Source organism: Hippocampus comes, unplaced genomic scaffold (assembly GCF_001891065.2).
Source record: "Hippocampus comes isolate QL1 unplaced genomic scaffold, H_comes_QL1_v1.1 scaffold39, whole genome shotgun sequence".
NCBI classification, from domain to species: Eukaryota; Metazoa; Chordata; class Actinopteri; order Syngnathiformes; family Syngnathidae; genus Hippocampus; species Hippocampus comes.
The window spans coordinates 69528-81793 of NW_017842054.1; the positions used below are offsets into that span (position 1 = coordinate 69528).

The window sequence follows — 12266 nt, forward strand, 5'->3', positions numbered from 1 at the left end:
CTGGGACGTCAACGTTTACTTCAGCTGCGACGGGACGCATCGGAGCAGAGAGAAGTGCGGCGTTCCGTTCTCCTGCTGCGTCGCCGACCCCGCCGTGAGTGGGCCGGCGATTGCCCGCCGCGCGGGCTCGCCTTCGACTCAAACGTGCGCGCTCGTGTGCTCCGCAGGACTCGGTGTTGAATACGCAGTGCGGCTACGACGTGAGAACGAAAGCCAAGGTGAGGCCAGCGACGCTTCTCGCGGCAAATCGGACTCCGGCGCTCGCCTCGATTCTCGCGGTCGGCGCGTGGCCAGAGGCCAAAGGTCGTCTTCCGAGACCGGCGCCGCGGTCCGCTGGCCGTCCGGAAAATCGGCGGCGACGCGGCTTCCTGTTTTGTTGACCTTTGTGGCCGTCGTGTCAAATGTCGTCGTGGATTTCAGGCCGAGTGGCCGGATCACATCTACGTGAAAGGCTGCATCGCCGCGCTGGAAGACTGGTTACCCGCAAATCTGTACACGCTGGCCATCGTCTTTGTCGTCATCTCGCTGCTGCAGGTGCGAGCGTCGCAAAGTCAACCTTTTGTCTGTCTGTGTTCAAACGCACGCGCGCGCGCATTTTTTTTCTCCATTCTTTAAGCTCATCAAACACAATCTGTCCACGCCCCAAATCCTGTCAATGGAACCCCTCTGACAAAATGAAGAAAGAATTTGGCTCCATTTTCTCCAGACCAAAGTTGAACTTTCTGGAAGGCTCCGGGGTGCCTTCTTAGAGCTGGCGGAAATGGAACGCAGCATTTCAGAAATGCCAAACCGTGCAAATTTATGTTCACTTGAGCTATGTGTGTGTGCGTGTGTGTGTGTGCGTGTGTGTGTGTGTGTGTCGACAAAAGCCTCTGAAAGTAAACCAGTCAGCGGTCACAAGAAACAAGTGAAAAATGTGTCCAAAAGTGGTCTTGAGTATGCTAAGGTGTCACGTCCGTGTGCTGTCTGTCAGATGGTGGGCATCTACCTGGCCAGGTCGCTCATCTCCGACATTCAAAAGGTCCGATCCTCTTACTGATTGCGGCGGCGGCTGGTTCTCCCCCGCGAGCTTGATGGCGATGGACGGCGATGACCGCTCGAGCCTTTTCGCGCCTTCTCGCCGCAGCTGTCGCGGTATGCGGCGGCAGACTCAAGTCACGTTAGCAAAAAAGCCGACTGAGGTCACTCGGATGAGCGACATCCTTCCAAGCCAAGCCAAGGGCCGGCGTGACCCGACGTGACCGTGTGTGTGTGTGTGTGTCGACAAAAGCCTCTGAAAGTAAACCAGTCAGCGGTCACAAGAAACAAGTGAAAAATGTGTCCAAAAGTGGTCTTGAGTATGCTAAGGTGTCACGTCCGTGTGCTGTCTGTCAGATGGTGGGCATCTACCTGGCCAGGTCGCTCATCTCCGACATTCAAAAGGTCCGATCCTCTTACTGATTGCGGCGGCGGCTGGTTCTCCCCCGCGAGCTTGATGGCGATGGACGGCGATGACCGCTCGAGCCTTTTCGCGCCTTCTCGCCGCAGCTGTCGCGGTATGCGGCGGCAGACTCAAGTCACGTTAGCAAAAAAGCCGACTGAGGTCACTCGGATGAGCGACATCCTTCCAAGCCAAGCCAAGGGCCGGCGTGACCCGACGTGACCTGTTGCTTTGACACACTGGATTCCTGAAGCTCCGCCCTGTGGCTCAATGTGAACCTGTTGCGCATATTAAAGCCACTTTTTCGACGCGCTTTCTGCTTCCGAGTGAAGTCTGGTTACCCGCAAAGCGTTGTGCCGTGACTCGGGATGGAGCGCGATCCCAATCTCACCGTTTGATATGTGCACCTCGTGACAGGAGAACCGTGACAATCGTGTAACATCTCCGGAACAGGAGTGACAGAGAAACGGGCTCGGCCGATCGTTTTATTGTCGCGCGTTCGGTGTCGTCGTGGTGTCGTGCCGTGTTGGGCTGAAGCGGGCACCGAGTCGCCTTTTGTTTTGAACGCAAATGCGCCGCTTTGAATGCTGCAATAGGGTGACATTGTGGCAGTTATTTCACATTTCCGTTCCTCGCTGTGGGAGGAGGCGGAGTTCGTTTCTATTTTCCTGATGACCGGCATCGACCCAAATGAAAAGAGAGTGACTATTATTCCAAATAAATATGATGCTTGTTCCAAGCCAGCTCGGGCAAGGATTTCTACGCGAACGGACCGCTCAAGAATCGAAGCCACCGGCCGGCCGTCTTGCTTTGGCGTTTTGCACGACTTTGTCCGGACGGTGGCGATCCCTCAGTGTTGGTGGCGTACAGTTGCACCGCCGGGTCCGGAGAAGTGCGACTTGCACATTTCACACACCCCGACCCCTAAAAAAAAAAAAAGGCTTCTCCGTGTTTGCCCCAATGTCGCATCCCTGCCTGGTATCCCGAGAGACATTCATTCCTGAGGGAACGGAACTGTGAATTTCCTTGGAAAAAACACACACTAGCTTGTAAAATGTTCCTCAATAGAGTCGAATGCTTCGATCCAGGGTCGAGAAGGCGCTTGTGATCGATTACCGCCGCAAGGAACCTCAGACGCAAATCGAGCCGTCTACTCTGTCTGGGGGCGGCGCGGTGGCGGACTGGTTAGCGCGCCCGTCTCACAGCGCCGAGGGGTGGCGTTTGATTCCGGCTCCGGCCTTCCCGTTGGAATTTGTGCGTTCCGCCCGTGCCTGCGTGGCTTTTTTCCGGGTACTCCGCTTTCCTCCCACAGTCCATAAACGCGCACGGTAACTTAATGGAACACTCTTAAGTTGTCCCGAGGTGCGACCGTGAGCGTGAACGGTTGTTTGTCTGTGTGTGCCCTGAGGCGAGGCGGCAACCAGTTCGGCGTGTCCCCTGCCTCCTGCCCGAAACCGCTTATAAGATAAGATAACCTTTATTTGTCCCCCATTATGTGAGGAGAAGTTGCTCGGCTACTCCCTCTGGGTCACTGAACTGTCAGTCAAAAATTAATCAGCCAATGAGAACGGATTCCTCCTGCGGCCCGCCCACCCATGTCGAGAGAGGAAAGGCTGGAAGCACAAACTAAAATGTTTTCAATTGAGAGCATAATCATGACACAATGCTCTCAACTTCATCACGTCTTTCTTGATCGTTTGTTTGTTGTTTGTACTTTAAAAGCGTTTGTTCGATTGTTCTTCTTTTTTTTTGCGCTCCAACACGTTTTGTACGATTCTTGTTTGGCACAAATCAGATTCCGTAGCCCAGCTCCAAGACTGTAATTTGAATTGAACCAACAGGGGGCGCCACCGCCGAAAGAGCCACGTCCGTTTTGAGGCGGAACCTCCCCCGCCCCCCAACCTCCCTCGAAGTGCGCGGGCAGAGACGGAAGGGAGCGCGTGTGTAACCGTCCCTCGGTTCTGTCACTTTGGCTTCGTCGCTGACTTGACTCCTTCCTTCCTTCCTTCCCGTCTCGGCGTCCTCAGCGGCCGTAACGCGCGCGCGAGACTCCGGGAGAGACTCGTCGTGCCCCGCGTCGCGGAGAACGCAGAGGACCGCGGCCCGCCCGCCCTGGAAACGCGAGCGGAAAGAGCAAAGCGGAAAGCGGAAGGCATCGGCGTTCGCTTTTCCCGGTCGGAACGCAGGTCCGCCGGGCCAGGCTGGGTCAGGCCGGGCCTCCCTCGGGCCTCCGACGTCGCCTGAGCGGAGATGGACGCGTTCGGCGGCGGCGGCGGCAGTTTGGGTGAGTCCGCGGGTCAAAGGTCGCTCTCGCGTGTCGGAATCGGCGGGCCTGAGCGCGCGCGTCTTTCCACGTGTCACCGAGGCTCCGCGCGGGCCTTCCCCCGAGCCGCTGCCGTGGAACAAAACGAGCGCGTCTTCCGGTCGCGGGTCATAAACGCCACGGATGATGGCGTCGGCGCGAACGAGTTGCTCTTTTGACCTTTTGGTGGGTCGTCCGTCGAAAGCTGACGTGATGCGTTTCCAAGACGTCGCGTGTGTACATTCGACGTCTCGCTTCTGCCAAGCAGATCGGATCCATGGATCCCGATCTGGTGTCCCGGTGGCTCTGGCGGCGGCCCCGTCGCGTCGTCCCGTCCGTATTGAGTGTTCGTTCGGTGTCTTCGCGCTGTTCTGACATAAGCCGAACAGGAAATGTTACGACTGCTGGCCGCTGTGTTTGCATGTCACTGACAGCACATCGAGGGTTTGATTTTGTGCGGCGGATAGCAAAAGTCGACACACCTTGGTTGAAAAGGCCCAACTACTGTTCTGTACAACCGAAGTGCAAAGAAAAGTGATCGTTTTTGAGAGGGGCAAGAAAAATGAATTCCGCATGAAGCGATCACATTCCAACTCATCTTGGCAGGTGCCGCTGCCTTGTCTGCCGCCTTTGATTTGGACTGAACTGAAACGTCTCCATTGTTGTATTGTTCGGCGCATTCCTGACATTTTCTTTTTCGCCCCGAAGGTGTTTGCGCTAACGCCGCCTGCCGCTCGGAACCGGTTCTTATTTCCTCCGCTAGGAGTGTGCGGCCTTGGCGCCAGACGGTGTCAGTACACTTTTTGAACACATTTTAATTCTGTCCCGTCCAATTCAGGCAAGGTGAGAAGATCATTTTGACAGTACTCAAGATCAATCTTCTTTCCATTCTGGCCTGACCTCACGTTGATCCCGAAATTGGACTTCGGTTGACCGTTTTAATGACGACAAAATGAAAAGCAAAATATTCAAGCGTGTAAGACAAGAAGCGGAGAGCGTGTCCTCTCACTATCGTGGTCCTTCTCATCCAATCGGTGACGTATATTCCACCCACCGATGACGCCCGGTCCCTCCTCGAATCTCTTTTCATCCGTCAGTCTCTCCATGTGCTGTAAATCTTCAGCCATCTTTCTCCGTGGTTGCATTGGAGGTGCATCGCCCTTCGGCCATTTTTTTTTTTCTCCTTCCCAACGGCAGGAGCGACTTGATCAAGTCAAGTCGAGCTTTATTGTCGAATGTGCTCTACGTGCAACGTGCGGCACAAATGAAATGACTTTCATCTGCGCCGCAGGGGGTGGCCAAGTTTGGCGACGACACTCGGACAAAATACGGAGAGGACTTTAGAAATACGTGCGTGGCTTGAAAACATGGACTGAAATCCCACAGATGGAAGTTGTAAATGATGTCAGATCTCAATATTTGTACTTTTTTTTTTTTTTTTTTCCAGCAGAGGAGTTCCACCCGTTTCGACAGTTTGCCGCTCTTTTGGTCAAATATGCAGTGAATTGTGGGTGGAAGTGCAACTGCCGCCAGCATTTCGAGTAGGCGTTGTCGAAAGCGCCCAAACAAATTGAGTGGTTGACTTCCTGGTTTAGCCTGTAACTTGAGTCCACCGCTCAGTCACTGAATAACGACAAGTGAAGTGAAAGTCAACAAATGACACGCATGAGCTCTGGGGCTTGATGTCAAAAAATGCCGTTGACTTTGGCGCGGACGCTTTCTTTTGACAGTCGTGCGGGCGTACGCGGGCGGGGAAGGCGCAACAGTCGTTGGGCAATCGGAGTTGACTTTGCGCCCGTCGCTTACCCCGAAGCGGCGCGACGCCGAGCCGCTCGAAAAACTCCTTCGAGCCGACTGCATTTGCTCAATGAAAAAAAAAAACGGAGCGGGATGAGAAATGGGAAAGCGTCGAAACCCCGGCGCCCACGTTTGCGAGCTCGTTGCCTGGCATGTTGACTTATTCTGTCGTTTCTCCGCGGACGCGTACGGGTTTGAGATGGCGTCGGTGGCGGAACGCGCTTCGGGTGGCTTTTTCTCGCTCTTGTTTTTTGCTCTCCGAACTCATTTGGCATTTCAGCAAAGGTCTTTGCGCTGTTGGCAGACGACAGCATGTCGGGCGTCAGCGCGTCGGACGTCAACGAGCGCCTTTGCGCGCTGGAGCTTCGTGTGCAGCAGCAAGAAGACGAAGTGACGGTGATGAAAGCGGCGCTGGCCGACGTTCTTCGCCGTTTGGCGTCTTCGGAAGACGTCAAGAAACCGCGGGGAGGAAAAGGTACTTTGCTTTATTTCGGCTCAGGTCGAGACCGGCGGCGACGTTTTGCCGTCGCTGTGACGTTTGCGAGAAAAGGAGCGCGCTACTTTGTCAAACGTTGATGTCAAATTGATGGGGATGGCTTCGGGCTTCTCCGGCGCTTGACGACAAGCCCGTCGTTTGAATCGGCTGCGTTGATGGAAAACGGCGGTAGTTCCCGACCCCCGCAGATACACCAAGGAGAGGCGCGAGGTCTGGGGCAGCGACGTTCGAGCTGAGGTCGTTGCATTTTGTGAGGTCACCGCTAGATGGCGCCAAGGTACCTTGACGTGCTCCGGGAAGGCGGTCCACCATCCGAGTGGAGTCTGACTGACAGGCGGAGCACCTTCGCCGCATGTCCCGGTCGGAGCATGAAAACATTTTTGTACTCGCGCACGTTGAGGTGGAAGGGGGGGGGGGGCGACAGCATTTCCAAGCATGAAGGTTGCACTTTTGATGGCCGCTTGCTCTCCGCAAACGTCCCCGCGGCGGTCTTCTTTGGCTCCTGACTCCCGACGCTCGTCCTTCAGGTGGAGCCTCTTCCAACTCGTGCATCAGCAACGGAGCAACACCTGGTCGAAAGAGAGACTCCGCCGCCATCACCAGGAAGGAAACCGTCTCCTCGGCCGCCAAGAGGTAAGCCGCCAACGACCGTCGAGCCGGCCGCTCGTCGGGGAACGCGGTCCGGGAGCGGCGCGCCAGAGAAGCGGCCGTCGACTCTCGCCTCCGTCGTTCGGCCGTGACTTGCTTTCGTGAGCGGGGTCTCTTTTGCGCACGTCCCGAACCGCCGTTGGCTTGCGCCAACTCGGTCGGGAGGCTCGCGTCCGAAGGAGACGCGAGAAGGCGCGAGGGCAAAGTCGAGTCCGGTCGACGCGCGACGGCCGCAATGAAGCCGCAGCTGTGTGCGTGTTCGCAGCGGAGCGGCGGCGGATCCCAGAAAGGAGGCGCCGGGCGTCCGGAGATGTCCCTCGGAGGAGCTCCACCGACGGGAGGAAGCCGCCCCCTCCCCCGCGGCCCCCCGCAATCCCCCGGGTCCGCAGAGAGCCCAGCCTGGCGACGCGGGTAAAAGCCAGGCGGCCCCCAACAGGTGCGCCCCCTTTCCGCCCGAGCTCGCCCGCCGCTCGGCCGGCCCGCCCCGAGAAGACCGCGCCGCTCCTAACCTTCCTGACTCCTCCCCCTCTCACGGCACCCCGCCCTCCTTTCCCCTGTGGCTCCTCCCCTTCAGCGCCGTCGGAGCCTCACCTCGGCCCGCTTCGGGCTCACTGACCGCATGCCCCCCCTCTGCCGCGCTTTCTCTCCCGCTGGGCACTTGCCGGCCGTGCTGGTATTCGGTCGACATTGCGGGTCGGCGACCGCGGGCCAAATCCAAATGGTCGATGTTGGAGGCTGGGAGCGATTGGTGGCTTTTCCCCTTCGCGCGAGGGGGAACGACACAAGACGTGTCGCTTTGACCGCGGCCGTCGATTGCAGAGAGGAGCCGTTTTGACGAGTGCTTGTCGAATCAATGGAGTCGGAGTCTCGAGGCGCGACTGCGGAGGCTTTTGGATGCGGCGCGCTCATCCGAGAAGCGTCCAAAGGCTTTCGGGATCGCCGCTCGGACGCCGTCAATGGTTCCAACGTAGCGCCCCCTCCATTGGAATGGCCTTGGCTTCCGTGTGTCAGAAGACGGCGATCCCGTGACAGATGAATCGCGACCGCAACTTGTCCGGGTGGTCTCGTTTCAGCCTCTCGAGGGTCATTGCTCTCCGATCGCCCATCGAGGCGGACCCGTTGATCGTCAAACGAGACATTTGCTCACGCCTGCTGTGACATCGCCAAACCATGGCGAGCGGTTTCAACAAGCCGAGCCGGCGAGCGTCACGTCAGTCGCTCGTGTGATTTGACGTCGTCATTGGTGCTTCGATGTTGTTGTTTGAAATCCCAAAGCATCAAATCCACAACAAGAATAGCTGAAGAAGCAGTCATTGGGGGGAAATAGAGAATGGATCCAATTAGCGTTCTTTGATCGATTGATTTTTCCACGGCGGGCGCCCGTCATTTTTTGTCTCTTCTTTCCGATGAAAACGTTTTGAGCAGCGCTCGGTGACTGATGGGAGCCGATCCTTGTCGCGGCACCCTCATCGCTCTCATTCTTGAAAAATACTCGCCGGAGGAGACGGAAAGTCACAAAATCCATTGCGGATGAAGGTTGTCGCGCCGCTCGCCGCCTTACTTGCACTGCCGACGTGTGCGCGCGCGCATCAAGCTCAAATCTCGCAATACAAGCACCGCATTTGATTGTTTTGTTTTTTTGGCTCAGGCCAGTCGGCGGCTGGCCAGGTTTCGCTTCAGCCATCTCCGCCTTGACCCGGCGGCCCGGCCGGCCGGGGGCGCTCGCTCTCTAACCCTAACCCCGGTCTTTGGAGGTGGTCCTTTCCGATGCTCGTCGCCGGCGCTCGCTCACCGCCCTCCGGCGGGCCCCGTCCGCCCCTCGGCATCGAGCGCTCCTCTCGTCCCTCACCGAAAGTGTGCGTGCGTGTGTGTCAGGGCTCCGAGGCGCTCCGCCGGCGTGGAGCGTTCCCAGAGCAGCACCTGGGACACGTCCGATGACAACCGCAGCAAGTTGGTCAAAGCGGCGTCCACCTCCAAACTGCTTGCCAAAGTGGTGAAAAATGCTGACAGGTACGTGCGCCGCGGCGCGCTGCGCCGCGAGGCCGGCCAATACTTTGCTTTTTGTGTTTCCCCGCACCCCCCGACGGTCGGATCGGCGGAAAAATAAGCGCTTGCTCTTGGAAAACGGCCACGGTGGCTTTCGTGCCGACGTTGTTGTCGTTTGGATGGTTCGGGGCGGCCGCGGTTGAGACGGCCGAGCGGGTCTGGCGTTTTGGGTCTCGGCTCCGCGCGCGCGCCGCCCAAGCGTCCTTGGGAACGACGCGGCGGCGCTTTGAATTGCCTCCAGGGCACCTTTGAAACGGAGAAGCTCTTGTCGATTGCCCCGTCCGACAAAGCGAACCCGAGGAGACATCATCGGTCCCGTTGAAGAACGTGGGAAAAGACGGCCTCGTTGGGGAGGCCCCTTTCCCCTGATCTCACCTGGAGGTCAGCCTTCAAATGAGCCGAAGGATCGAGCTCATTTCGCGCTCGGCGTATCTCCCGAAGGCTTTGCTTTCTTCTCCCGGGAGCCCTTTTCCGCTCGGCTTCAGCGAGCCGCTTTCCGGACGTCTTCCGAGTCGACGCGTCGGAAGGACCGCGGCCTTTGAAACGGCTTGGAGGGCGTTAGAAAAGCGGCGCAGTCGTTGTTCTTCTGAGGTGCTCCTTCCATTTTTTTTTTCCGAAAATGTGAAATTCCCACCAAGACGGTGGCCACTTTGGCATCGGTTCTTTCTCCTCCGCAAAGAGCCACTCCCGAGTTGTGCCGTCTCCTTGTCTTCCGCTGCCCCCGGCTGGCCAAAGCGCGCGCGGCGCTGAACGAGCTGTTGAATTCAAGCGCAGGGCGGCAAAAATGCTTTTGCATTTTCTACGTTCCCAGCCGGCCCGCCGGCTCCGTGCTTTGATGACGTACGCTAGTCGAGATGAACGAACGAACGCATGCGTACGGGGGGGGAGGATTTTCAAGCCACGTTCTATCGGGGTCATTCGCGTACGTGTGCATGTTTGTGTGCGGGTGTTTGTGCGAGCGTAGGCTTGCTTGTGGGGATATAGAGCTGTGGGGGGGGGGGGTCCTCTTTTTGTTTGACTGTACAGCACAGTACAGTTTAGGTCTGAGAAGTGCTCTGGAAATAAAGCTTGACTGATTGATTGAAAACGGCGGCCACTTGTCATGTTGCTCCCACGCACACACTTTGATGCTCTTTGTTCGTTTGGCTTGCAGGCACAAAGAGCCGGCGGTGAGTCAAGGTAATGGCTTGATTTTGTCAAATATCCTGTAAGTCTGTCATCATCCTCATCGTTCTCACGTCACGTCTTGTTGGCCGCGCGTGCTTGAGCGGCGGCGGCGCGTTGCCGTCGGTTGTTTGTTCAGTGACCGTGTCGTTGTCTCGTAGCGGCCAAAATGTCGACTCGGGAGAAAAACAGCCAGGCGGGTAAGTGCTGAGCGCCGGCTAGCGGGCTAACCAGCTAACCCTCCGGCATGCTAACGTTTTGCGAGGCGGGCCGATCTTTGTCTTGGTCTCTCTGGCGCTCTCTCGCCGTCCCTCTCTCTGCATCCACGCTCAGCGTCTCTCCGCCGCCGCCGCCACCGCCCGCTCTGTGTGATGTTGCGCCCGTTTGTGCCGCCGTCGTTTTGGCCTGGGCGGGCGGGCTGGCTTGAGCGAGCGAGCTCGCGCGAGCGGGTGTTTCTGTGGCCGCCTCGTCCTCACTTTGATTTGCTTGGCCTCGGTTGGTGCGAGCTTGTCCGTCGCATCCGCGTGCAACCCGCTGATTGAAATTCATCCCATCGTTGGTTCATTTTTGGAACTGATGTTCAGTGTTGGAAGTATTGGGGCCCCCGATTGAGATTTGCGCCGCAGCCTTTGCTTGACGCTCGCGCGTGTGTGTGTGTGTGTGTGTGTGTGTGTGTGTGTGTGTGTGTGTGTGTGTGTGTGTGTGTTGGGACCGGCGCAGAGGGAAACCACGTCAAGATGTTCATGCGGGGGCGCCCCATCACCATGTTCGTGCCCTCAAACGTGGAAAACTACGACGACGTCCGCACAGAACTTCCTTCTGAGAAGCTCAAGCTGGAATGGGTGTATCCTTTGCGCGCTCGGCTCTTCTCCCGGGGGTGCGATGCGTGCCCGTTTCTCGAGCGCCTTCACAATCGCGCGTCACGTAACTGCCGAGAACGTCAGCGGGGCAGTCGCTAGCGCGGTCGACGGCGGCAGCAGACCCCGGGATCCAAAGTAGTCGTCGGTATTTTGATGAGAAGCGTCGGCAAGCCAGGGGCGTCAAGCGCGCAAGCTCACGACACGGATCGCGCGCGAGGCGGAACCGGCCGGCGGCTCTTCCTTGACCGGCGGGCCTTCAGCTACGGCTACCGCGGGCGAGACTGCCGCGCCAACGTGTGCCTGCTTCCCACCGGAGAGATGGTGTACTTCATCGCCTCCGTGGTGGTCCTGTTCAACGCGGACGAACGAACCCAGAAGCACTACCTGGGACACACGGACTGCGTCAAGTGGTGAGATGCCCGCCGCTCGGCCCGGCCCGCCGCTCGGCCCGGCCCGCTTCATCTCAACCGTCTCCCTCTCTTTGGCTCTCTGCGTCTCTCTCGCATGGGCGCCGCAAGTCTGGCCGTTCATCCCGACGAGATTCGCATCGCCACGGGGCAAATTGCCGGCGTGGACAAAGACGGGCGGGTGAGCCGACGCCGCACTTTGGGAATGAAAAGAGCGCCGCCCGGCCGGCCGTGTCTTCTGGCGAGAACGTCGAGCCGCCGAATGCCGCGGGAGGGCGGCGCCTTACCGAGGCGCCCTCCGCGATGTCAAAAGTGCAAAAAGCGAGGCCGACCAAATCCGCCGTCGTCCGATGCGCGTGATTTCCTTTCTGTCGAAACCTTCGACGGCATCGCGGCCCAAGTCCGGTCACGTTTTCCGAAAACGAGGAAAAGCGCGTCGGACTTTTTGGGGGGAATGCAAGTAGATCGCTTGAATTGAGTTGGGGACAGCGACTTGCAAGTGACATCCAGGAAGCGATGACGCTCCGACAGACAGCGCCCCACCCCGTGTGCGGCTGTCTTCTTTTTGGCGGCCCTTCCACAAGGTTGCAAAAGATTGAAAAGGGCTTTTCTTGTCACAAAGACATCGGGAAGGAAAAGGTCCATCCCGCGCGTCGCGCGGGCCGTTCGGAGCCGAGAAATGGTTTTCGGGGGTCGGGACGCGTTCTCTCGCAGAAGACCCTCTCGGCCGTAGCTTTCAGTCGCCGCCGTCCTCTTCCGCGTCCTTCACCTGACGAATCCTTTCGCCGGCCAGGCCGTGGCGCCGCACGTGCGCGTCTGGGACAGCGGCAGCCTGGCCACGCTGCAGATCGTCGGCTTGGGGACGTTCGAGCGAGGCGTGGGCTCCTTGTCCTTCTCCAAAGCCGTGAGTGGCCCCCGCGAAGCGCCCCCCCCCCCCCCCCTCTCGGCCGTAGCTTTCCGTCGCCGCCGTCCTCTTCCGCGTCCTTCACCTGACGAATCCTTTCGCCGGCCAGGCCGTGGCGCCGCACGTGCGCGTCTGGGACAGCGGCAGCCTGGCCACGCTGCAGATCGTCGGCTTGGGGACGTTCGAGCGAGGCGTGGGCTCCTTGGCCTTCTCCAAAGCCGT

General features: G+C 58.5%; 2 protein-coding genes and 1 long non-coding RNA gene across 7 annotated transcripts in view; all 3 read left to right on the top strand.

Moving 5' to 3' along the window:
• tspan14 (tetraspanin 14) overlaps nt 1–1085 on the top strand; it is a 3557-nt gene extending 2472 nt beyond the window's left edge. The window contains exons 5-8 of the mRNA XM_019860001.1: nt 1–94; nt 168–218; nt 421–534; nt 974–1085. The exon at nt 1–94 is cut by the window's left edge and continues 212 nt beyond it. Coding sequence (XP_019715560.1) covers nt 1–94; nt 168–218; nt 421–534; nt 974–1039 — 325 coding nt within the window. The 3' untranslated portion in view covers nt 1040–1085. The remainder of the gene's footprint in view (nt 95–167; nt 219–420; nt 535–973) is intronic.
• A 2217-nt stretch (nt 1086–3302) lies between these two features.
• The window catches only part of eml4 (EMAP like 4), a 14997-nt gene continuing 6033 nt past the window's right edge, over nt 3303–12266 (top strand). For 2 of the 5 annotated variants that reach the window (XM_019859986.1, XM_019859988.1), the window contains exons 1-11: nt 3303–3704; nt 5824–5994; nt 6543–6648; nt 6929–7099; nt 8539–8673; nt 9863–9888; nt 10035–10073; nt 10594–10717; nt 10994–11143; nt 11252–11321; nt 11934–12044. In XM_019859986.1, the coding sequence (XP_019715545.1) occupies nt 3671–3704; nt 5824–5994; nt 6543–6648; nt 6929–7099; nt 8539–8673; nt 9863–9888; nt 10035–10073; nt 10594–10717; nt 10994–11143; nt 11252–11321; nt 11934–12044 (1137 nt within the window). In that variant the 5' untranslated portion in view covers nt 3303–3670. Of the gene's footprint in view, nt 3705–5823; nt 5995–6542; nt 6649–6928; nt 7100–8538; nt 8674–9856; nt 9921–10034; nt 10074–10593; nt 10718–10993; nt 11144–11251; nt 11322–11933; nt 12045–12266 lie in introns of those variants that run through there. The other 3 variants (XM_019859987.1, XM_019859989.1, XM_019859990.1) reach the window with 3 other exon arrangements.
• Nucleotides 3711–5592, top strand: LOC109510024 (uncharacterized). The gene is made up of 2 exons (XR_002167040.1): nt 3711–4512; nt 4587–5592. It is a non-coding gene; the product is annotated as an uncharacterized LOC109510024 (long non-coding RNA).